This window comes from Diabrotica undecimpunctata, chromosome 5 (assembly GCF_040954645.1).
Source record: "Diabrotica undecimpunctata isolate CICGRU chromosome 5, icDiaUnde3, whole genome shotgun sequence".
NCBI classification, from domain to species: Eukaryota; Metazoa; Arthropoda; class Insecta; order Coleoptera; family Chrysomelidae; genus Diabrotica; species Diabrotica undecimpunctata.
The window spans coordinates 53,110,827-53,138,642 of record NC_092807.1 but is presented as its reverse complement, the minus strand read 5'-3'; the positions used below and the strand labels follow the sequence as shown (position 1 = coordinate 53,138,642).

General features: G+C 31.0%; 1 protein-coding gene across 1 annotated transcript in view; it reads left to right on the top strand.

Moving 5' to 3' along the window:
* LOC140440627 (O-acyltransferase like protein-like) overlaps positions 1–27,816 on the top strand; it is a 151,920-nt gene that overhangs the window by 112,189 nt on the left and 11,915 nt on the right. The window contains exons 8-10 of the mRNA XM_072530991.1: positions 7,146–7,339; positions 22,226–22,373; positions 24,158–24,329. Of these exons, the coding sequence (XP_072387092.1) occupies positions 7,146–7,339; positions 22,226–22,373; positions 24,158–24,329 (514 nt within the window). The remainder of the gene's footprint in view (positions 1–7,145; positions 7,340–22,225; positions 22,374–24,157; positions 24,330–27,816) is intronic.

The window sequence follows — 27,816 nt, the reverse complement described above, 5'->3', positions numbered from 1 at the left end:
ATTATGTATTAGTTGCCTATATCTCGAACCTATTCTACAATTATTAATAGCTTATTCTATGGCCCACATCTCGATACTATTAAACACCTTTTCATAGTCGACGAAGGCAATAAATACGGGTAGTTGGTATTCATTTGCCTTCTCTATCAATGTTCTCATTGTTATCAATAAAGTTAAAATATAACAAGTTACCAGAATAAAGATAAAATATGTGAGTCAAAAGAAAAGCAGAATGTGGAACTGACCATAAACTACTGACAACAAAAATGGGCATTAAAACAATGGGTAAGTATAAAACGAACAGAATTCAAAGCCCTTGGAGGGAAAAACATATAACAAATAAACAGCAATATTATAATATAAATGGACCAACAAAAAGAATAATTGAAGAAAGAAAGCAACTATACAGAAAATGGCTGACTACAAATAACGATGAAGTTTATAAAGAATATAGAGAAAAAAATAGAGAAGTGAAAAAAGAAATAACACAACAAAAGGATAAAAAATGGGAAAGAACCTGCTTAAATATTGAAACATACATAGGAGGTACAAGAATTTTGGAGTCATGAAAAAATACTGGGAGAATTGAAAAAAAACTCAAAAGAAAAAATTAAATTGGAAAATATACAGGACAAAGAATGGAAGGACTATTACAAGGAACTGTTAACAGAACAAAGACCACAATTCATTGGAAAAGAAAACAGGCGAAGACGAAGCAGATCCCCGCAACAAGAAATAGAAATAACAGATAGAGAAATGAGAACAGCCATAAAAGCAAATCAGAAATAAGAAAGCACCGGGACCTGGAGGCATCTCACCTGAGCTTATAAAGTACGGCTCAAAAAATTACACTGGATGATAAAAGGGATATTTCAGAAAGCCATAAATGGAGAACAGCTCCCAAAGAAATGGACAGAGGCATATATGATATCTACATTTAAGAAAGAAGATAGAAAAAGATGCGAAAACTACAGAGGAATAAGCGTAATACCATCAACAGGGAGATAATATGGGAAGATACTGCGAAAAAAGATAGAGCAAGCGATAAAATGCAAAATTGGGGAGGATCAAGCAGGCTTCACGGTAGGAAGATCATGCATAGACCACATATACACACTGGAACAACTGTTAGAAAAGAAAAAAGCAAAAAATAGAGATATACATTTGTCATTTGTAGACCTGAGAAAGGCGTATGACTCTACAGAAAGTCCGAACTATGGAAGGCAATGTAAAAATTAGAAATACAGACGGAACTCATAGAAGCTACAAAAGCTCTGTATAAAGAAAATAAAGTGTCCAATAAAATGGAAACAAGAATCATAGAGGACTTCATCACAACAAAAGGGTTGTACCACATGTCCAACCCTATTCAAAATATACTTAAAGAAAGCTTTGCCTACATGGAAAAGAAAATGCGAAGGCATGGGAGTACCGGTACGAAACGAATACCTATATACGTTAAGCTTTGCAGACGATCAAGTAGTGATTGCACAAGACCAAGAAGACCTCAGTTACATGATGAAGAAATCACAAGAAGAATATACCAAGGCTGGCCTAGATCTTAACCTCGCGAAAACAGAGTACCTATTTACAAGCGAAGAAAACATAGAAGATCTACATATTGACGACAACGTAACAATCAAAGGAAAGGATAAATACAAATACAGGAGTTCATTAGTAGTACAGCCAAACCACTCTCTCAAATTCCACAACCATGACGTTCTTCTACGGTCTGGATTCCGTTTTCCTTCTATTTTTACTTAAATTATATCTTGAAGTATTGCGTATTTATATTCTTTGTATTTATCAGGTGACCAAAATATTCGAGTTTTCTTCGTTTTATCGTTGACAAAATTTCTGGGTCTTTTCCTTTCCTTCGTATTAAGTTCCCAAGTATTTGTAAATTGATACTTTTTTAATTTGAATGCCGTTTATACTATTATGTGCTGATTGCGTCATGTTTTTACTCAGGACCATATACTTGGTTTTTTAAATAAAATTAAAGATTTATAACGAACATAGATACGTTTCTTTTCGTTAGCCCATGTTGGAAATTTACAAATGATTATCAATAATATATATAGCCCTTAAATAATCAGATTCTTTCTTTCTTTAAACTTTAAAGTTTAAAGAAAGATTGGAAGACTGGAAGATTGGAATTAAGTAGTTTTCGAATCATTATTCCAGAGGACTAAACCACTGTAATATAAAAATAGGAAGAAATAAGGTCGGTAAACTATAATTTGAATATACGTAACGATATACACGCCCACTGGCGACACAACAAGTAATGTGGCGATTATATTGAACCAAAGTATTCAAACGTACAAAAACACGCAATAAGTCATTAATCTCAAATTTTGCTCAATGGTTTAGGCTGACGTTTCGACTTCTTTTATAATGATTGCGATAAATCCTCCGTATACATTGGAGGACCTATTTCATGTAAATTTCATATGTAAGTAGGAGGTATCCACTGGTGCGTGGATATATGTATATATATATATATATATATATATATATATATATATATATATATATATATATATATATATATAATGTATATAATAAATCTAAATTTTGTTAGATTTAAATGTACAAATGTTATTACCAACTTTTTACATAAATAAGTCAAAGATCATTTTTTAAATAAATACTATGTATAAACTAAACTTTTCCTTGAGAACGATCCCGACAAAAGCGATAAAGGTAACGTAACTGTTACAATGTGAAAAGAGGACTACCAACAAAAAACTGGAGAACTCTTAAATGATACTAAGTATTACATTACACTTCGAAGGAGTCCTGTTTGTACGTTGCAACAAAAAGAAAATTGTTTAGTATCTAAACTACACAGAAAGAAGTTTATTGATAATTTAAAAGCTGGAGAGCTGAAAATACATAAATCTACTGCTCCACGTTTTTATGCCCTACCTAAAATATATGAACCAACTTTATCTATGATACCAATAGCTTCATATGTATACTCTCCTAATGGACCAGTACCACAACTTTTCACTGACATCTTAACTAAAACTTATAATTTAAACAAAAATATTAATGATTCATTTGAATTCAGTTCTTTTGTCAATACTTTTTAATTACCACAAAATTATGTTTTAGTTAGTTTTGACGTAATATCTCTTTTTACTAATTTACCTTTAGATTTAATCGTAAGTAGTATTGAAAAACATTGGAATGAGATTTCACAACATACTAATATTGACTAAATACATTTAAAAACACTTATCAACTTTGTTTTTGATTCTAATATTATCATATTTAATGGTGTCTTTTATAAACAAATTTTTGGTGGCCCTATGGGCCTAATCTAGTCTTTCACTCATTCTTAGTAGCTATGTCATGGATGATGTTATCATGATTATATTAATAATTGCACTTTTTTTATTGTTTTTAATAAATTATATGTAGATGATTTAGTTTTGGCACTTCCTAAACACAAAATTCATGAAATGTTTTCAACAATCACAATCAACATACACAGTTCGCAGTTGTGGAAGAAGTGGAAGATGTTCGACCATTCCTTGACATGACAATTGTAAGAACTACAAATAATGAAAACCAAATGATTCAGAAAATCCATGTAGCAATAGATTTATAATCTATTAGAATTATATAGCAACATATATATAGTGTAATTTATCAAGTGTAAATTCCAATTAATTAAATAAAAATTTAAGTGAAAATATAATTAAGTAAAAATTGAAAATTAAATAATCTTCCTTACATGCCAATACAAGGAATATTATTAAATGTTTGAGAAAACATACTTTAAAAATCCGTTGTGCTAATTTGGTACGTTTTACTATTTAACAAATAATTTAATTTCTCTTTTCTCTCAATAAATTTTCCGTTACTCTCATTATCATTTAAATTTGAGTTAAATATTGTTAGAACTGTGAATTTAAACTGACTCCTAAAAAATGTGCCATGGACTTGTAGTCTAGAATAGTTATTTACCGGATATGCACATATTCCTAGAAATTTATTGCCATTTAAGAGAAATGGAAACTTTACAAAAACAAGTGCGTGGTAAAAGTGGTCGTACAAAAAACCGTGCAAATGATATTCTAGATTATATTAATGACCACCCAGAAAGAAGCATAAGGGTAATAGCTACTGAATTAGCGGTGAAACAAATGAGATTTTATAGAGAAAACTAGAAGAACTAGAAGCCTAATTATCTGTTGTAAATATATGGATAAGTTCAAATTATTGACTTCCACTATAAACCACCAATATCAGATGATAAAAACTATAGAAAACTTCTCGAATGATATTAGTTTGCACTCCGGAGTAGATAAGTGTCGTGTTTTAAATGCAGTTAGAGAAAATTTTAATCCCTTACATTTTAAACATCTTACCGAGGGATGCCTGGCATTTGCTTTAACTAAATATAAGGAACGGCAATACCGAGTAAGAAAAATCCTTTATCAAAAGATAGTCAATAAACTATGTCTTCTTCAAACCAAATATCGCTCTTATTATCAGTATATCCCTGATAGTATGCTTGAGAACGACAACTATACTGGAACTGCACTGTGCTCACAGATCAATGAATATACATATTCAGTCCCGGTGCAAGGGTATAATGTGCCCTCCTGCAAAACTAGCATATGCGCTCTTAGGATTTTTTAAATTTAACTATATTTATTTAATCTTTTAGAAATCGTTTTATGTTAATTGAATGCAACACTCGGTAATTGTACATTGAACTGCACAGTAAGGGGACAAACTATTCTGTATTACTAAACACATATAATACTAAATTTACAAAGCTCCTGATAAACTTAATTTTACTTAAAATGTTTATTTTACTACAAATCATTTATTTACGCTCCTAACTGCCAACACAAAACCTTTAAATATCTTCAAAGAAATTTGAAGAGAATAAACAAATCACTTCGAATATTTGCAAAATTGTTGGTTTTTTTTTAATATGTAATATATTTACCAACAAATTCTATTACAACATAAGTAGTAGGAATTCTATGCGTTGTATATTTTTGTATATTTTACATGTTTTGGATGCCAAAATAACAAACACAGATTAGCGTATTATGACTGGAATTGAAACCACATTTAAAAAATTATTTTTTTATTTTACTATTTTATATGAGCAAAAAAAGCTCATTTTGGCGTCCCTCAAACAGAGGCAGTGCATCCCTTGCAGGCACGTTATGCGCCCTGTAGATCGTAGAATGATCTTTTTCCTTTAAGTTTCGAATATTTAAATATATAAAAATATATAAGAATTTATTTGATACGTCCCTTGCTGGTACGTAACAGTGATCTAAAGTTTGTTTACTTAAGAACCCCTGGCTGGTACGTCACAGAGACCTAAAGTTTGTTCATCTAAGTGTATCTAAGAAGTCATCTGGGGATAATATGAACTGCGTAGCTGACGAGTTGGACCTGGTTTGAATCAGGTAACTAGTTTGAACGCGTTTTAATTTAAATAGGTTCCCAACAAAGGGAGAAATCCGGAATCTGCGATTAAAAACTAGTACGGAGAGACGGGCTTGACAAGAAGTTAGTGTGTGTAAAACAAAGAGAGCAAATTAGGGCCTGGATGAAAAAACATCCTTCTCGTAGAGTTTCGAAGGTAAGGTGAAGGTTAAAAGAATGTGATTTTGAGTTCGAAAAGCTATGTGGCAATCTTTGTAATACGAGCTAATCACCGTTTGTTGTAACTCTGTCCTGTTGGTCAAGACATTTGATAATAGCGCCCTGAAGGCTGAGCAAGCCGTTTTAAGTAAAAAATAAGCAGCAGCAGCTTTAAAGAATCCATATTGTTATCATCCAGGTTAACCTGAAGCCTGGTTTTGGTGTTTGTCCAGCTTTCATTTTTGTATCTCCCATGGGTCGGATCTGATAGTTTGAAGTTTGTGTGGGACAATGTTTTTTATTCCAATGTAAGGTAACTTACTTTTTAATAATTTAAAAAGAAATAAGTAGCCAGCAAAGAAAGTAGTTTTGTTAAATTTTTCTAAATTAATATTTTTCGTTAATATACTAAGATTTGCATTAATGAGAAATTTAAAAGTTTATAAATAAATATAAGTTTTATGGATCAGCAAATTGTCATATTTTAGTTTTTTTTTTTAATAAAATTAATCTTGATAATTAATTAATATTTTATAATAGTTTGGTATTTTATTTCCACATGTGGCAGTTAGTACATCGTTTCTGTAATTTGGTACATAACCCTATTTTTAAAGTCTGTTTTGTTAGAAAGTTTAAGGTAGCATTTATTGATAAACATAGTTTTAATTCTGTTTCGTTAGAAGGTCCAATTCAATGTAAGGTTTGTTGATAAATTTAGATATTTTGATTTGTAATAACTACTTATGTGAAATAAAAATAAATATGTAATGTTTCTCTTGTAATGTTTAAAATTATTTATTTTATAAAGATATTCACTCTTAAAACTTTTTTTGGAAAGAAAAGCCTTCTTTCTAAGCACCAAGAGGATTCTTTTAAACGACGTTCTATTTTAAATAGTTTGGGAATCTTGTGAGGTGTTGTCAAGGACATCTCTGTAAGTATTTTTTAATTATTTTTTTTTGTAGATAGTCCTCCTCAAATTAAGGAATCCTTATCCACTACTCAACTCTTCAACGAAAACATGAGTAGCCGTTCGAAAACGTTTCAATTTATTTGCTTACCCTATCTATAAGTCCAGTAATTGTTCAGTCCCCTCTTTTAACCCGCTATAAGCACATTTTAATTTTTACAACATAATAAGCCAGATATTATACGAGATAATAAAGTAACAAGACAACCAAGCTACAGGTTAAATATCTCGAAATCTCGAAATTCAAATACGCAGGCACTGGGAAATAAAAAGGACTCAGGCAGTATTTATTATTCTCTGTACTGTTGTAGAAAGCTGTTTTCACAGAAAAGTGTGGCCTGGAGCTCGATAATACAGAAAGTGTCTCGCCAGGGAGAGTTCCTTTTGATATCGTAGGTACCTGGGATGACCAGCAAATTTTTCCCTTAGAGGAAATGAGAGCTATACGTCTTAAATCTGAATAAGATACTTTTAGTTTAATATAATTATAATAATATAATTTTATTTTTACATTACTATGGTATTTAAATCGTTTGTATTGTTTTAGTGCAATCCTGTTACATGGCATGTGTCGGCGGACTTCCAGCTTTACATTCTAAACTTGTTCTTGCTGTATATTCAGCTCAAATATAAGTTTAATGATATTAAATTTTTTGCTACAATATTGATATTTTCGATTTTCTTACATGGCATGGTCTTACAAGTTTTCGATGTTGGTCCCATTTACCCAACAGCTACAAGGTAAACTAAATTTTTATCTAATAATTTTTTAAATGATGTACACTAGTAACATTTATACAGCCGAAATTTTCATTCTACCATATTATCAAAACTCATACAGTTACAATTTTTTGTCCAATGCTTCCGTCATTTTCAACTTTTAGTCAAAAAGAGTAGGTATTGAAATTGTTGCAAATGCGATTTTCTACAACTTATTTTTTACAAATTTTTTCGTGCGGTCAATATTTTTCGATTTAAGGAGGTCAATAGTGAAAGTAGGAGAATCATAATTATTAAATTAACTTGTTTATTATTAACTTTACGCAAATTTTACACTTTTTTAAGTAAAATTAAGCAAATTATAATATATACGATTTTGATTTCCCTAATTTTTTGCAAAAATCAATATTTAAGGTCGTAGATTCGTTCGTGTTTATGGCTGGTGGCACGAAAAATAAAAAAAAATATAGAATCAGAAATCAGAAATTACAGAATCTACAGAAACAAGATATGAGCAAAAAGAGAATGTATCATAATAAAAGCTGCGAAACAAAGTACAGTAGTCAATTAATGCAAGAACCATAACATTAAGGCTATGCCGAAATCAAGGATTTAGCAGGGTAAATCATGTCTACAACTAACATCTACTAATAATACAAATGTAAAGGAACTTTCATCACTCCTTAGATGGGAATTGTAAAAATAAACTATTGAAGACGATATGCGAAAAAGATGGAACACTACATACTAATAAGGCCAGGGAAATAAACAAAAAAGTACCTTCTTTGTACATTAATTAACCTAGTTAGGAGCAATAATTAACCTAATAGAAGAACTAAAAAAATATAAAATACACATCTTAGCAATACAGGAAACACATTTAACTGGAAACAACGTTGAAAAAATTGGCTCATTCACGTTTTATACAAGTAGAGGCAATAATAGGAATTTTGGAGTGGGTTTTCTGGTACATGAAGACGTGGAGCAGGTAAAACAATTCGTAGTAAAATCTAACAGAGTGTGTGCAATTAGAATTAAAGGACAAGAGAACATGATATCGTTGATAAATATACATGCTTTAACAGAAGAAAAAGAAGAAGTGAAAGATGAATTCTATGAAGAATTAGAGTCATTGTGTGAAGAAATGCCCAGGCAAGACACTAAAATTATTATAGGCGACGCCAATGCAAAGGTCGGAAGAGAAGATATATATATAATCATAACAGGGGGTGAAAGTAAACATTTGAATACAAATGATAATGGACAGAGAATAATCACATTTGCAATTGAAAACAGGATGAAGATAATGAGTACCCATTTTAGGAGAAAAAATATATATAAAGGAACGTGGAAAATTCCGGGGTCAAATGGAACTAATCAAATGGACCACATCTTAATACAAGAGAAGTTTGCGAATTTAATAACAAATGTGAAAACGTGCAGAGGGGCTGACGTAGACTCAGATCATTTTTTGGTTAGAATTAATATGAGAGAAGCAATAATTAAAAAGCATAAACGGAAAAAGAAAGTGCAACGTAAATTTAACTTTGAAAAACTGCGAAAATTTGAGGTAGAGCAGGACTATCAAAAGGATATACAAGAAACCTACGCCAAACAAGATAGTACTACTGTGAGTAACATACAACAAAAGTTCTTGACAATGACAAACACTATAAAGGAAACTACGTCGAAGAACATACCAAGACCAAAAAGATTTAGAAAAAACTACTGGTTCAATGACGAATGCAGAACAGAGTTAAAAAAAAGATCATATTTGAGATTAAAAAGTTTACGTTCGCAAAAACAAGACGACTTAGAAAGGTATGCCGTACAACGAAAAAAAGTAAAGAGAATCCTAAGGGAGCGGAAACGAAAGTATATGGAGAATAAAATTAAGCGCATTGAAGAAAATTACAAGAAAAATGAAATAAAAATTTTTTTATAAAGAAGTAAAATACATTAAAACTGGGTACCACGGAAGAACGATGAATGTAAAAGATAAGCAAGGAAACCTGATAGTGGATGAAGACCAAATATGTGAAAGGTGGAAAGAATATTTTGAAGAGATACTAAATGATGAAGTGACTACTGAAGAAAATTGTTATGTTCCTAGACTTCAAATAGTAATAGAAGAAATACCAAAGCCCACAAGAGAAGAAATTGAAGCAATAATAAAAGATATGAAAAACCAAAAAAGTCCCGGGGAGAGCGGCATTGTGGCAGAGAACATAAAATATGGAGGAGAGGTCTTAATAAACAAACTTGGTGAGCTAATACTAGAAGTATGAGATAGAAATGCCTCAAGAATAGAATAAGTCGATTATAATTCCTATACACAAAAAGGGAGATAGAACTGAATGCACAAACTATAGAGGAATATCCTTATTAGAAGTAATGTATAAAGTACTCGCCATACTAATTAAAAAACGATTATAAATATATATATATAGAGAAGATTCTAGGAGAATACCAGGGAGGATTTCGGAAAGGAAGATCAACAACCGATCAAATTTTTATGCTAAGACAAATCCTGACCAATTGCTATGAATACAACATTTCAGCACAAGTACTTTTCATTGATTACAAAGCTGCCTACGATACAATAGACAGAAACAAGTTAATAGAAACATTAAAAGAATTTCAAGTGCCAGAAAAAATATTAAGATTGGTAAAAATGACAATTAGACAAACCATTTGTGCTGTGAGATGCAACGGTACAGTCTCAGAAGAATTCGAAGTGAAAAAAGGTGTTCGCCAAGGAAACCCGCTGTCTACATTGCTATTCAATATAGTTCTAGAAAAAATTGTAAGGATTAGTGGGATAAATAGGTCCGGAACTATTTTATACAAGAAGCACCAATGCTTAGCATACGCTGATGATGTGGTTCTCATTGCAAGAAATGGAAAAGAGCTATCAAATATAACAAAAAGAGTGATTCGAGAAAGCTCTAAATTTGGACTGAAAGTTAATATTAATAAATCAAAGTACGTGGAGATCTCGAGCAAAAAAGAAATAAGCACCAGGGGATCCTTTAAATTGGAGGTGGAGAATGGATCAGTTGTAGAATTCGAGAAGGTGGATGAATATATGTACTTAGGTACTCTTATTGGTCAGACATGTAAGGAAGAAACTGAAATCAACCTGAGACTGACCAAGAGCAACAGGTGTGCTGGAGCAATGAGCAAAATAATTAGGGCCAAAGATATATCTCGTAATACAAAAATAAGAGTATACAAAACTATAATTAGACCCACAATGCTATACGCTGCCGAGACATGGACTATGAACAAAACCATACAGAACACATTGAAAGCATGGGAAAGAAAGATACTTCGCAGAATATTTGGTGGAAAAGTAGTAGAGGGAGAATGGAGAAGACGAACTAATGCAGAAGTGTATCAGTTGTATGCTAACCCTATAATAACAAAAGTGGTGAAAAAACGTAGGCTAGAATGGCTCGGCCATCTAGAAAGAATGCAAGGTAATAGACTAGTCAAGAATATTGTGTGGAGAGTACCTGAGGGCAAAAAAAAGAGAGGAAGACTAAGAAAGAAATGGAGAGATGTAGTGATGGAAGATGTCAGAGAGATGGGAATCAGAGATTGGAAGCTGTTAGCTAAGAATAGAAAACGATGAAAATTATCCATCCAGCAATGGGCCTAAAAGGCCTGTTAACGCTGTACATACATACACCTTCTTTGTAATACTAAACCGGCCAGGCAAACGACAGTTGTTTTGAGTGTTGGACTTTTTCAACATTAAAGAAACTTCGCTGGTGACAACGTTAGAAATAATTTAGGCAACTTTTCGCAATAAAACCTTTATTTCACAAACATAACTTACACTAAACTGATTGGATTCTCAAAGGGAGGAGCCACTTATATTTTTTTGTAACTTATATATTTTTTTACTATCTAAATACAATTTTTTATTAAACTGATAAGAAGCCATCCTTTTTACCCGACATTTTATAAGGAACCTTTTATTTTTTAACAATGCTCATGTGTTGGAACTTAAAGTCAAACATAGGACACCTTGCGTCACACAAATCAAATCATAAAATATGTTAAAGTATATTATGTTGAGAATTTATTTCGACGACATGCTGGGGAGCCTTAGTTTTGATACCAAAACTAGATACTCTATCCCTTTCCCTTTTTTTGAATAAATTTGTTTATTCTTAATGGGTCGAAGAGCCTTACCTTTCCGTCTTTACCAGAGATAGTTTTTATAATTCTTGCTGTATGTCACCTCAAACAAGCAAAGTTGTCCTCCTTTACAAGTATAAATATACCCTCTTGTAAATTTGGCAACGACTTTCTCCATTTGGATCTGTTTTAAAGTTTCCTTTAAATAATTTTAATACCACTTTTGCCAAAAATGCTGCTGCATTTGAACACACAACCTCCAAAATTTTAATCTGTTTTGAGGAATCTCTGTTAAATTAATTTCAGGAAAACTTGTCAAAGGGGCACCTATTAGGAAGTGAGTCAGCTAGTCTAGGTCAGTTGAATCAATATTTATTGACATGTAAGGCCTAAAATTTAATATTCCTTTGACTTTAATATGAATATTTAAAGTATTAAACTCCTCATAAGTTGAAACATTATTTCCCATTACCCTATTGATATGATGTTTTGCACTCTTTTCCCCAACCTCCCGTAGACCCCCAAATACTGGAGAATAACTCAGGATGAAGCAAAATTTAATTTTATCATCAAGCAAAAGTTTTTTAACTTGAAATTGTCTTTTAAAAGTTTTTGTATTTGAATGTTTGCTCCCTTGAAGGTAGCACCATTATCACAAAAGATTTTGGATGGCTTACCCCTTCTAGAAATAAACCTTTTTAGTGAAGTTAAAAAAGTATCTGTTGTTAGATCAGAGATTAACTCCATATAAATTGCCTTTACAGAAAAGCAAACAAACAATGCTATACGTATATGCTTTTGTCGTTACAGACTTTCTAATTCGTAACTGTTTACTTTGGAATGGATCACAGAAGTCTATAACAACATTCTGAAAAACCCTTGATGAACGCACTCTTTGCTCTGGGAGAGATCCCATTAACTATTCACCACACTTAGCCTTAAATTTGAAGCAAGTTAGACATTTGTGTAAAATCATTTTAATCGCTTTAGTAGCACTAACAATAAAAAAATTTGATTTAATGAATTTATGATTTAAATGAATGATTTAATGTTTTTGGCCTTCATGTGAAAGTCTCAAGTGCTCTCTGTGAATTAGAAGATCAGTGATATTTTTGGGAACAATTAAAGGATGTTTTTTAATAAACGAATTATTTGAGTTCTGGAGTCTACCACCCACTCTCAACATTCCATCAGAGTCCAAAAATGGACATAAAGAATTTAAATAAGACTTAACTGCTGTGTTGTTGGTAAGATATTTTATTTCCTCAAAAAAATGAAAACAAATAAATTTCTTTAGGCAGTTACTGTGGGCATATTCATTAGCTTCTAACAAAATTCTTCCAATTATCAAATAAATCACTGGGCAAATGACAGCATTCCATTTAACCTTATTTAACCAAAGCTTTTGCATAATTACCTTTGCAGCTACTAAAACTGGGCCTACTAACCTCAAAGGGTCATAATATTTAGAAATAAAACTGAGAACTGGTCTTTTAGTTACACATTCATTTACATCCACATTTGGACAACTAAATTTAAAATTATGTGTTTTTGTGTTATAAGTTAATCCCAACGTTTTTACTGTCAAATCGTTTTTGGCAATATTAGTTTTATCAAAATTTTGTTAATATTTAGGAATATCATTTAAAATATGTAAATTATTTAAGCACTATGTGTACAACTCGAAAAACCTTAATTCGAGTAACGATATAAGCTCGTTTTTTAATTTTATTGTTTCTTCAATAGTATCACAACCACAAAAAATAATATAAATGTAGGTGTTATTAACAAGAGCCTGGACAGTAAAAGAATAGCTTTGACCTTCAGTTCGTGCTAATTCTACCAAACACCTCATATCCAAAGAAGAAGAACTTCTTAAATCAAATGTTACAGTTTGAGGCTGCCATTTTTCTCTCGACAAAAAATATTTTGTAATTGGCAGTGGTCTGGATGTACCAAAACCATTCTGTACATTTGTTTAATATCTGTCAAAAGGATATAGTTATGTTTTCTAAAAAGGACGAGAACATTAAATGGCTCCTGTTGGACTACATCACCATTATAAAGATAATGATTTATCCATTTTTTCTTTTTTAATTTCATGCTACTATCTAAGATAACTCTTAATTTTGTTGTTTTATGTCTTCACGTATTACTGGATGATGAGCCATGAAGTATACAGAACCATTATTTAAGTTAAATATACTGAGACTTACAACGAGTCAGTGTTAAGTAACCAACAAAGACGACTGACTAATTTTATTATTTATTTCTTTGTTGTAAAAAGATAACAAATCATTTCTTTTCTATAATAAACGATGGAGTTGTTTGTCTGCTGTGTGGTGAAACAAGGACGTTAACTATGACTGCTGAACAGTGGTGGAATGGGGCTGTTATCTTGCTTGTATTTGTTTTATTCAGTCGATCGTTGTTATGAGGTAGTGTTTTATTTTGAGCTACAGTGCATTTTTTTTTGTTACCGTGTCCGAGAAAAAAAAAGTTGTGTTGACGATTATTAACAGTAAGAACTCATAAGTTAAATTAAAAACGGTGTTTGCTGTAAACTTATGTGCCTTCAGTACGGTATCGGTGAATCGACAGTGCGAGACATTTTAAAACAAAGGACAAACTTCTTTCATTTGCATCAGTGAAAGAAAGCTCTTCTGCCATGAAGAGAACAAAAACAATGGAAACCTCGTCTTACATAGAATTATAGACGGCGTTAGTAGAATGGATAGCCCAAGTTCGTAACATAAGTACACCCGTATCAGGTTCAATAATTGCTGTAAAAGCAAAGAAAGTTTTTTGACGTGTTGACTTAATATTGTTCTGAAGCTATTTTCTTGTGGCATTTTAAATTAATTACTATTTAAATGGGAATAAGCCACAATTAAAGGTTAAAATACGTTTATTGACGTTTCAAGTTCCACTACGAAAATCGTTTTCAAAATACAAACATTAGTCAATTAAACAAATTTTGTTTTTTGTTACTTAGTGAAAAATTCTTCTAATAATCTAATTTTATCTGACTCATCTATATTGACAATTCAGACATACATTATACATTTTAAAGTAGATGACTTTAAAATGATATTGCCAATATTGTTGAATTGCGTTTCTGGGACGACTTTACTTATAAGATAGTTCATTCGATTACATGAAATCAACTTTAACTTGAGAATATCCGTCAGAAAAGATCATAACATGTAATTCGTCTTTAAAAAGACAAATACATGCCATGATGACAGTAAAATTCTCCTGGTAGTGATTCTATAGTAAATTATGTGGGAAAAACCAGGAAAAAAACCTCATAATACTATCCCGACATGGTAAGTATTTGATCGTGCATTTAGTTTACCTTCAATAAACACCAAATTACGATTTTATATGTTTGTTATTTAAAAAACATAAATGATGTATTCTCTGTATGTTACTGACTTACCAATACTGGTATTTTTCTTTTAATAACTTCCTCTTTCAATATGGGTAACCAGATCCTACTACATTCTGCCGAGGAATTCGCGATACAATTGGTCTCATTTAGCATAATTAGAGCCGCTTCTTTGATTTTTCTCTTTTTACCATTCATGGTAAAATACACATGGGATAATGAACATAGGGTTCAATGGAATGATTCAAATATAGTCCTATAGAAACGGATGGTAAAAAGAGAAAAATCAAAGAAGCGGCTCTAATTATGCTAAATGAGACCAATTGTGTCGCTAATTCCTCGGCACAATGTAGTAGGATCTGGTTACCCATATTGAGAGAGGAAGTTATTTAAAGGAAAATACCAGTATTGGTAAGTCAGTAACATATAGAGAATACATCATTTATGTTTTTTAAATAACAAACATATAAAATCGGAATTTGGTGTTTATTGAAGGTAAACTAAATGCACGATCAAATACTTACCATGTCGGGATAGTATTATGAGGTTTTTTTCCTGGTTTTTCTCTCATAATTTACTATGGAATCACTACCAGGAGAATTTTACTGTCATCATGGCATGTATTTGTCTTTTTAAAGACGAATTACATGTTATGATCTTTTCTGACGGATATTCTCAAGGTAAAGTTGATTTCATGTAATCGAATGAACTATCTTATAAGTAAAGTCGTCCCAGAAACGCAACTCAACAATATTGGCAATATCATTTTAAAGTCGTCTACTTTAAAATGTATATTGTATGTCTGAATTGTCAATATAGATGAGTCAGATAAAATTAAATTATTAGAAGAATTTTTCACCAAGTAACAAAAAACAAAATTTGTTTAATTTACTAATGTTAATACAATAAACGTATTTTAACCTTTAATTGTGGCTTATTCCCATTTAAATAGTAATTAGTGTTGACTTAAGATGAGGATTTTGATGCATCATCATCATGGTTGACTCTTTTTAAACAACGCCAGCGGTGACCAACAGGGAGCTGAGGAATTTAAAAGTGAGTTCGAAGAGTTCCTTTCTTTAAATGATCTGAGCTAAGAAGAAATTTATAACGCAGACAAATCGGGCCTCTTGTAGAAATACCTTCTAACTCGGACGCTAGCTTTTGTAATTGAAGGTAAAGTAGGGGGCCATAAAGCCAGCAAAGAAGGGATCACGATTATTTCTTACAGCAACGCTACAGGAAGTCACAAACTGAAGCGAAAGGTAAATGGCAATGAAAAAAACCTAGATCTTTTAAGGACACTAGAATACAAAAAATTACCTGTTTATTACTTCAACCAAAGGAGAGGGTATATGTATAAAAAAATATTTCAAGAGTGGTCCAAAGTCAAATGTATCAGAAGTCAAAAAACATTTAAAAGCAAACAATTTGCCACAAAAAGCTGTGTTGTTGATTGACAACGCTCCCCCATATCCTAAAACGCATATGCTTGAGTCTGCCTGAAACACATATGCTTAAGTCTGTCTAAAACGCATATGCTTAGATCTGCCTGAAACGTCTGCTGACGGAAAAATATTTGCCAAATTTTTACCCCCAAACACGGCTGCGTTAGTTCTAACTAAGGACCAAGGCGTCATTGCGTATATGAAGCGAAGCTACAAAACAAAGTTACTTCGCTCAAAAGTTGAAGGATATGGCTTAAAAGAGGTTTGGAAGTCATTCAGTATTCTCGGCTCTATTTACGATATCGCATTCGCGTGAGAGTCTGTAAAGCCTTCAACAATTGTGAAGTCATTAAGAAAACTGTTACCAAACATCGAAAATTGTGTCGAACTAGCAGTTAAAGAAGAACTTAGTTCCTGGGGAAGAGAATGTGGACGCAGCAAACCTGCAAGAGTGTTTAGACAGCGACGCTACCGACCTAGAATTTGAGCATTTAAGGAATGAAGACATCCTAAGAAAATGACGAGGAAAAAAAAAAGAGGCAAGTGATGAACAAAAAGGGACCTTATACCTGGTTGATGAGTGACTCACGAAGCGGCCTTGTGTCACGTGAATAAACCTCTAGAATCCAGGACGACACGCTACTCGCTGAAAAACTAATGCTGCGTAAAGTGCAATGTAAAATAAAGAAACAGACTACTTTCAAAAAGTGTTAAAATGTAAGTACACATTGAAAATTTGAAATTAAAGCTTTAGCTAAAACTACATTTTTAATTTTTGCGTTTATATATTTGACTTCCAGTTACGGCTTATCCGTGACAACCGCCACTCAACCCCACGGATAAATGGGAGATGACTGTACCAATAATCACTAATAATGACAATTATAAGATATTCATACACGGCATGCTAGACTAAGGTATGGGGAACCCTAATATTATTTGAAAGAAAATTGATTTCCATTTTCATTATTATTCTAAAATACGGGGTGTTTCATTTCAAATTATTGACTTACTATGGTTTGAAGTTTAAAGGAATGGCGTATCGTTTGTGAACACCCTGTATTTTTTTGATTTTGATTTGAAATTTACTTTCAATACAAATTCCTCAAAGAACGTCACCTATTCTTTATATTATGCTAAAGCTTTAGAGACATTATGTTTGTAAATGGATGAGCTATAACTTTAAAACCTTTGTCTCTATCTTTCAAAATTTTTGAAAAAGATGAATAATTAAAAAAATATGAAATTTTGACCTATGGTAATTTTTACAAATTGTTTCTAAAATCTTACGCAGAAACTAAAAATGCAATATTAGACAGGGTGTTTTATTTAAAATAAAATTTATTTAAAATAATTTTATTTAAATCAAAAAATAAATAATTTTATTGTCCATTGAAATCAACGTTTCGGCAGTTTTATCTAAAATATACAAGATTATAAACAAAACGTTATAAATGAATTGACAGAAGTAAAATGAATGAGATATCAGATATTGATATCTGATATTTCATGGTTTACTGTCATTAGTATATAATTATTTTTATATGGGCGTATCGTTCGTGTTTTCGAAAAGGGTAAAGTGGAGATATGTTATGACTTTAAGAGTTTTTTATGGTGTTAAATTTATTATTGTTTAAATTAGATTGAAATATATTTTATTTAGGTTCTGTATCTTTTCCGTCATTGATTGCGTTGGTATTTCTTTTTATTTCTATTGATTCGTGTATCTCCATCTTCTTTTATTTTGCTCTGTTTTTAAAATTTTGTTGTTTTCGAAGTAAAATTTATCTTTCTCTCATTTATGTTTTGTAAGTGCAGTGATGTTGTTCTTGTCATATTCGTGAGAACGAATTCTTGATTAAAGCAGTTGATTGGTTTGCCCGATATAGTCACCGTTACAGTTAATACATGATATCTCGTAAACAACATGTGATTTTTTGAGTTTTGGAGTTTGTGTTTTTACTGTAGTGAAAAATTTATTTAAAAAGTTATTGCCTTTGTGAGCCAAGGTTATGTTATGTTTCGCTAAAAGATTTGTTAGTTGTTCGGATAAACCTTTTATATATGGAAGAGTTGTATACGCAGTCTTGATACTGTTGGGTTTATTGTTATTTGTAATATTGTAAACTTTATTAAGACTTGATTTGAAAAAAGTTTTGAGTAGATGTTTGGGATATGCATTATTTAGAAGGGCATTTTTTGCTTTTTTATTGCAGTTGGTCAGTATGGTAAAAACCGAACAAAACAAAAAGAAAATGGAATCAATGGAAACAAAAAGTAGTACCAAGGTGATCAATGACAAAAAGATACACAGCACCTAAATAAAATATATTTAAATCTGATTTAAATAATAATAAATATAACACTATAAAAAACTCTTAAAGTAATAACAGATCTCCACTTTACTTTTTTCGAAAACACCAACGATATCCCATATAAAAATAATTATATACTAATGACTTTTGACTTCTATCAATTCATTAATGTCAGTGTGCGGTTTTACGTTTTGGTAATTTCTAAAAAACCAAGAAATACTAATTTTATGTTATATATATAGGTATATATATATATATATATATATATACATATATATATATATATATATATATATATATATACATATATATATATATATATATTTATATATATATATATATATTTATATATATATATATATATATGTATATATATTTAAATATATATATATATATATATATATATATATATATATATATACAAATATACTACTCTTCAAAATTAACCACCAAAAAGGGACAATGATTTTAAAACTATATTTCTTCTGAACCCTTGATTGGATTTCGATGATTTGTTTTTTACATTATAGGTATATTTCTAATTAATGACTATATTAATGTTTTTTGATAAATGTCAACGTTTTACCTATATACAGGGTGTAATATATATATATATATATATATATATATATATATATATATATATATAAAATAAAGTTTTATATTGAGGTTGCAGTCATTAATAGGGCAGGAAAGTAAAACTCTTTGTTCTTTAATCAAGCTTTCGCAAAATTTATTTGCTTCTTCAGGATATGCTAAAATATGGTATCAGTAAATACAACGAAATTAGAACTAAATAGCATTGTATAAAACTAGTAAAAAAACTTACAACATGAGGTTAATCCATTAAATTTTCAAATTTGCAAAACATTAAAACTTAACTTATTTTAAAAATTATACAGTTATGTAAGTACAATATTCCAATTTAATTTAATTTTGTAAAAATTCATTTTGACATTGATTATGTTGATGTTTGATTTATGTCAGAAAGGCACTCGTTTCTGTTTATTATATTTTTTGTTGTTGATAACTAGCTCTTGATTGTTATTATGGTTACGTACAAAGTGGCGCCAAATATGAATATTTAAATTTTTTGAAATTCTAATATTTATAGTCAGAAAATCTAATATTGGAAAATTATAGTATTAATTTTCGTAAGACAGAATGTAATTATAGATATTGCTTAAAATTAATACTATTATTTTCCAATATTAGATTTTCTGACTATAAATATTAGAATTTCAAAAAATTTAAATATTCATATTTGGCGCCACTTTGTACGTAACCATAATAACAATCAAGAGCTAGTTATCAACAACAAAAAATATAATAAACAGAAACGAGTGCCTTTCTGACATAAATCAAACATCAACATAATCAATGTCAAAATGAATTTTTACAAAATTAAATTAAATTGGAATATTGTACTTACATAACTGTATAATTTTTAAAATAAGTTAAGTTTTAATGTTTTGCAAATTTGAAAATTTAATGGATTAACCTCATGTTGTAAGTTTTTTTACTAGTTTTATACAATGCTATTTAGTTCTAATTTCGTTGTATTTACTGATACCATATTTTAGCATATCCTGAAGAAGCAAATAAATTTTGCGAAAGCTTGATTAAAGAACAAAGAGTTTTACTTTCCTGCCCTATTAATGACTGCAACCTCAATATAAAACTTTATTTTACATAACGTGTCAGTCAATAATACCTAACTACTTTATATATATATATATATATATATATATATATATATATATATATATATATATATATATATATATATATATATGTATATATATGAACCTGTGATGTAGCCATACGCTAAATAAAATAAATAGGGTGTAAAAATAAAGTTGTGTTTTTCGTATAATGTTGCACCCTGTGGAATGTATTAGAAACAAAGGTATGTATGTATTATGTATGTTATGTATGTCATTAATATTTTGGGATCGCTTCATTCTTTCTTTATATTTTTGTAAAAAAATCATGACGATATCTTTATTATCAAAAAAAAAGTACGTTCAAAGCATAACGTGATTTTATCGAATCGTAATATTCATTATTGAAAGCAGTTAGTTGGCTATGAAAAATCAAACAATTTGACAGGACAAGGACAGGACAGTTTTAGACTGACAATACTGTTTAAATTTCAAAACATTGTTTTGCTGTTTTGCGTATGTTAGTTAACATGGACCGTATTTCAAGAAATCTGAGCCGAGGTGAATGTATTCAGGCAATTACTTTAGCTGATGTAGGTTTAAGTTATCGTGAAATAGGCTTGAGGTTAAGAGTATCTTATACTACAATATCACGAGTCATTCAACGTTTTCGAGAAACAAACGATATTGCTTATATAGCTCAGATAGACGTGTGAGAGTTATTCGACGGCAAAGAGAACGTTACGCACAGTGTAATATACGACCTATTCAATGCAGGATCTGTAATGGTTTGGGGAGGAATATCTCTTACAGCGCGAACGGACCTTGTTGCTTTACGAAGAGGGTCCTTAACAAGTGAAAGGTATATTACAGATCTTTTGTCTAACCATGTAGTTCCATGTGCTCCTTACATGAGAAATAATTTTCTTTTAATGTATGACAACGCTCGAGCACATGTTGCACGTGTGGTCCGTAAATATTTGGACGAGGTTGGAATACAAACCATGAACTGGCCACCCTGTAGCCCTGATCTCAATCCCATAGAGAACATGTGAGATATTATTGATTGTCAACTTAGGAGTCGACAACCACTACCTGTCTCTCTTGACGACATAGAAGTTTTGGTGAGAAAAGTTTGGGATGAAATTGATCCAGACCAAATACGCCGCTTGATTTTAAGTATGCCTCGTCGCTGTAAAGAAGTAATTAGGTGTAGAGGTTTAAATACTCGTTATTAAGTGTTTTTGGGAAAGGGGAATTGTTAAATATTATTTAGGCTATATATTTTCTTAGGCTTTATTTGTAGTAAATGTCAATAAAGTGTATGTAAGTAATGTTTTCTTTGCTCTAAATGTTAATAAAAACTTGTTACATTTAAAGTTCTGTATATTCTTTGATCATAGAGATATCGTGACAATTTTTTTACGAAAATCTTTAGAAAGAATAAATCTATCTTAAAATATTAACGAGATGTAGGGTTTATTTCTAATAAATTCTACAGGGTGTTGCAAAAAACGATGAAAAAACATAACTTTATTTTTATACCCCGTATACGGGTCAAACGTTGATTAAAAAAAAATAATACATTGATTTACTAGAAAGAGACCTATAATATGAAAAAAAAAACATCATCAAAATCCAATCATTTGTTCAGAAGAAAAATAGCTTTAAACTTATGGTACATTTAAATTTAAAGTGGTGCGTTAATTTTGGACAGTAGTGTATCTATATATATATATATATATATATATATATATATATATATATATATATATATATATATATATATATATATATATATATATATATATATATATATATATTTATATATATATATATATATTTATATATATATATATATATATATATATATATATATATATATATATATATATATATGCTATTTGTATTTATATTTATTTTAATTAATATTTTTTTAGATATTTTGAATTCAATTATGTATGTTCTTCGCTAAATTTTCTGGTCACATATATGTCAACTCCTTCGATATGGCCCTCAACTTTAATTGGAGTAATATTTGGACTAATTTACATTAAAACCAAAAATCTTAATGTAAAACCAACAATGGTAAATTAATTTACATTATTTAGTTTAAGTATAATAATTTTGTCTTGTCTCATTTTCATTTCCTCTTTCTCTTCCTCCCACTCTCCACCTCTATCTCTCTCTCCCTTTCTATTAGATTCTAAAATTTTATTTCAAAGTTTAGTAAAGTTTCATTTAAATTATTCTTAACCATGTTAACTAATTGATATGAAATTCATGGAAAAATAACAAAGCAGTTTATCACAGATCAAGGAGTAAAGCAAGAGGACCATATTCCTCAAACAATATGTAACCTGGTACTTGAGAAAATACAATTCCAACAAAAACAAATAGGAAAATAATTATTTTATATTCATAAATAGGGTGAATAGCATAGGTAAAAAATATGCCTCAAAATCAACGTTTTGAAAACGAAATATATGGTCATTAGCAGAAACCCTCCAGAAAACCCGATAATATGCATAGGTGACGATCGCATAAAACGTGTGAAAACTTTTAAATACCTTGGCATCACAATCAATGACCAATCAGATCCACAACAAGAGATAAAAACCCGAATACAAATGGCAAGACAAGCTTTTGTTAAATTCAGACCGCTCCTATGTAATCAAAACCTACATTTCGAAAAACGCTACAGAATGGTCAAGTGCTACATATGGTCCATCTTGCTTTATGGCATGGAAACGTGGACTTTGAAAAAAACATCTATCAACAAACTTAAAGCATTTGAAATGTGGTCATTAAGAAGAATGATGCCTTGGATTGGTTACCTTGGGCACATATTGGGAGGAGCAAAATATGAAATACGACAGTTAATCCTACAAGGGAAGATCGAAGGTAGGAGAGGAGCCGGCCGCAAACAATTATCCTGGTTAAGAAATATTAAAGAATGGATAGGAATACACAATACAGGCGAGCTGTGTCACGCCGCCAAGAACAGAATTCTAGTAATGAGATAGTCGCCTACGCACTTTGGTGTATGGCATGTTAAGAAGAAGATTCATAAATATCATACTACTTTGCATAAAGTCTAGCATGAAGAGTTGCTCTTCAGAATAAAAACGAACTTTTGTAGAGTCATATTTTTCTTACTTTACTATCATATTTAGAAAGACGATAAGTACTACCGTGTTAAGTTACCGTATTAAGTTAACAGAAACATCAAAAATCTACGCTATATGATCTGAGGTGTCTCAAGGTAGTGTTCTGGGTCCTATAGTATATTTAATACTTACGCACGACATAAAGTATAAAGCATGCTTTATTGATCTGGAAAAGGCGTTTGACAGAATACAAAGAAAGGACGTATGGAGGACATTAAAGGAAAGAGGAGTTGACAGGATAACAATTGATGTAATAAAGGATATGTACAATAATAATACAAATACGGTGAGAACCAACAACGAGGAATCCGAAGAATTTACTACAAGTCAAGGCGTCAAACAGGGATGCACCAGGTTCGTGAGCTAAACGTTGTTTTATTAAACTGTTTTGAATTTGGTTTTTACCAGTTCTATCGCTCTAGTTTTATATGATATTTCTCTGGTCTATGTTTCATTAGTTTTACTGCCCCTTTCCAGATCTTCTAATAAGCTCCTGATAAGCGTTTTTTAATATTTGATTCATGGTATGTTCCTCTCGAGACACCTTCTTGTACATATGAGCTGTGTTCTAAATATGGTTTTATCAATAATTATTAAACGGATTATAATACTTCTTAAATTCCAATCATTTTTTTGATTTAATATATTCGTTACTCTACAACAATATTTACTTGATAAACTTAAAATATGTTCTTTTTTCAGATATTAAATGCAATATGGTGTGTTACAACTATCGGACTAATTTATTTGTCTGTCCGGTTGGGTTCTGCAAAAATTAATGGTATTAAAGCATCTATGCTCGGATCTATCATAAAACCTATATTTTGTTTAGGATGTGCAACAGGTGTTTACGGCATGTCTCATAATCTTGGAGGTAAATAAACATTTTATTAAATAATTCAAACTACAATAAAATTTCAATGTTATGTGAAGTGGTAACTCACTCTGACTACAAAGTAATTTAATGACTATCATTGATAAATGGACGATGTATTTTAAGCCACTTAGCCGTAGTACGACTGCAATAGAAACCCAAAGAATAGAATATATCAATACAATAACAATTTTTTTTTTAATCAACCAATATGTAGTTGTAGTTGATTCGTTAACTACAATTATTTACCAAGTCCATGTTAACCTCAACCGTACTATTTTATCCAATCTTTTTCTCCTACTACTGCAACCGACACGCAAATTAGGACACGCATTGAAATAGCACGTACATCATTCATTAAACTTAAAAAGTTTATTTGTTGTCGGGATATAAGCTTAGAACTACGCCTGAGAATGCTTCGATGTTACGTGTTCTCTACTTTTCTTTATGGCTTGGAAGCGTGGACACTAAAACAAGTCCATCTGAATAAGTTGTCCGCCTTTGAATTTTGGTGTTACAAAAGAATCCTACGAATATCATGGATCCAAAGAATATCAAACGTGGAAGTAACTAGAAGGATAAGAAGAAGGAAGGAAGGAACAAAGAATATCCTGGCTTAAGAACTTAAGGGAATGGTTTGAATGCAGTAGTTCAGAACTTTTTAGAGCGGCAGTCAACAGAGTCCGCATAGCCATGATGATTTCCAACCTTCGATAGAAGATGGAACTTAAAGAAGAAGAATACACATTACTACAAAATACATTCTACTGCTGACGCTAACAGATTAAATAACAACTACGTACTATTTGTATAATGTATACAAACTATCTCTGATTTTGCATGTACTAGACATACAAAATTATTACATTTTACACATGTTTTAATAGTTTTTCTGTCTCTACAACACACATGGCACCGCTCCCTTGTATTTTTTGTTTGTTCAACTCTGGGCTCAGTAATATTCAAAAGTCCTGGAAATACATCTGCCATATAACTCTTTTTATTCTTTTGATGTGCTTATTGTTATAACGTCTGAAAACATATTCCTTGACAAGTTCCTTGTCCAGTGCCAAAATATACATTTTACGCTTACTAATATTGTGCTTTTTCCAATCAGGATATTTTAGTAGCCACAGTTTATAGGAATTAATACCTGCGACATCAATAAGATGAGAGAATATATCCATCTGCCATCGGTTTGTTTTTCTTTGTACCGTATATTCTTTAGCTAACTTATCGGTTGTATCGACGACTCCTTTCGTTTTGTTTTAATGTACAATAATTTCAGGTTTATAGAAGTGTTCTTCACCAGCCATTTTGTCGTCAACATGTTCACTTGAAAGTAAGATGACTGCAGCTCTTGGTTTTGGACTGTTTTTTAAGGTTTTTAATAAGAGACTAACGTTCAATGTTTTCTAAAAGCAAACATACCTGGATAATATGTTTTATATGATGCTGAAGCTTCCTTGGATTAAACGTTTTATTTTTTCGAAGAGTTATACATAGAGTTATTTTCTTCTCATATAACTTATCAGCAAGTTGTAAACTCGTAAACAAATTGTCAGTTGTTATTCCAAACCCTCCTTCCAAATGGTCTATCAAATCTAGGATAATTCCTTGGCCTTGAGCTTTTCCGCCTTAGGACCTTGTTTTCCTAAAAATTATTCGTTCTTATCTGGTTTCAAAATTTTCAAAACCTATAACTAAAGTTATTTGTTTGAACCTATCTCTAGACATAGCAGTTGGTATTATAGGATGGTAGTATGCAATATTGTCACACTAAAGCTTATCGTTCGCCTCTTTTGCTCTATGAAAAGCTCCAAGTATAAGCAAAACTCCAATATAGTCTTGAATCTCTACAGAATCAACGATAATAATATACACTTTAGTTTTATTTGGGTTTTCACTATTCCATTTATCGTAATACACTTGAGCCTTCCGGTTAGTTTAAATGACAATTATGTTTGGAACTTCGTCTGAAAAACACAGAAGTGCAGCGTTTTTGATACTTGATATATTATTACTGTAATATGTAAGTCCTATAGCATGTCTACGAATATTGACCTTTGCGCGTTTCACTTTTGTGTTTTTTGGCAACTTTGACCACTCAGTTCCATCTTTAGATACATATATCGGTAAGCCTTTGAAGTCAGCAACCGTTACATTGGTTCATTTTGCTCTATACTTTGATCAATAATAAGGTCATTTTCTTCTTCTACCTCTGTTACATTTTCTTAGTCTTCTAAATCAATTGCTGTATCCTCACTGATATCAAGCTCTGGATCATCACTTTTAAGTAAACGTAAAAGTTAATTTTCACTCCTTCGAAAGAAAGATCATGCGACACATATATAAGGGCACAAAAGAAAACAGAATATGGCGAAAAAGATACAACTCTGAACTATACAAAATATACCAGGATTCGGATATTATAACATTCATTAAAATAGGACGGCTGCATTGGGTAGGACATGTAGAAAGAATGGAAGAAGGCGAAATACCAAACAAAATATTCAAACAGATGCCAGTAGGAAAACAACAAGAGGAAGACCGAAACTGAGATACTTAGAACAAATAGAAAATGATATAACAACCTTAAAAATAAAAAACTGGAGAAAAAAAAGCACGAAACAGATCAGAATGGAGAAGAATCCTGGAAGAGGCTAAGACCCAAAAAGGGTTGTCGAGCCAGTGATGATGATGATGATTAAATACAGACCAACAAAAGAAACTTAAGGGAAATGAGAATTTGCAAGAAGATGAAGAAGGGACGTGCGAGGAACCAACTCTTGAAATGTGAAAACGTGCATTTTTTTTATACCGGACGAAAAAGTACGACTTTACACCCCCAAAATTAGAACGTAAAGTGCGGAATTTATGCCTAGTGTGTTAAGTGAAAAATATGAAGATAGCAAAAAATAGTAAGAGGTTGAAGTAAAAGTATAATACAAAAAAATTATTAAACATACCTTTTATAATTTTGTTTTGCCAGTTTAAAATTCAACCTAGCAGAATTATTGGCTTCTCATGGAGGGGTAAACAATGGTTCTGTATGTGGTAAATAAATTGGAAAAGAAAATGAAAAAGACAGCAAAGACTTGATTTCACGTACATGTATCTATGTATCTGTTGATACGTATTTCGACTTAATAAGTCTCATCAGAACAGTTATTCATAGCCGTTCTTCATAGTTTGTTTCGAAACTATCTTACCGAATTGGAAAAGCTTTGTAGCACACAATGGTATTTAAAAATTACTTTTTTTATTTTAACCTAAGCTACCACAGGTTAGTTGAGAGACGAAAAATTAGTAAAAATCGAGTAGAATCATGTGGTATTTCAAAATTTTTATTTGAATTAGCTAGCTTGATATTCGAGCTTTCGCTTAATAGCTTAATACTGACTTCCCACAAGAAGTCGTTAAGAAGTAAAAAATTAATAGGGTGGTCATAAATTTTTAAAAACTAATCAAAACAATGTGATACTTC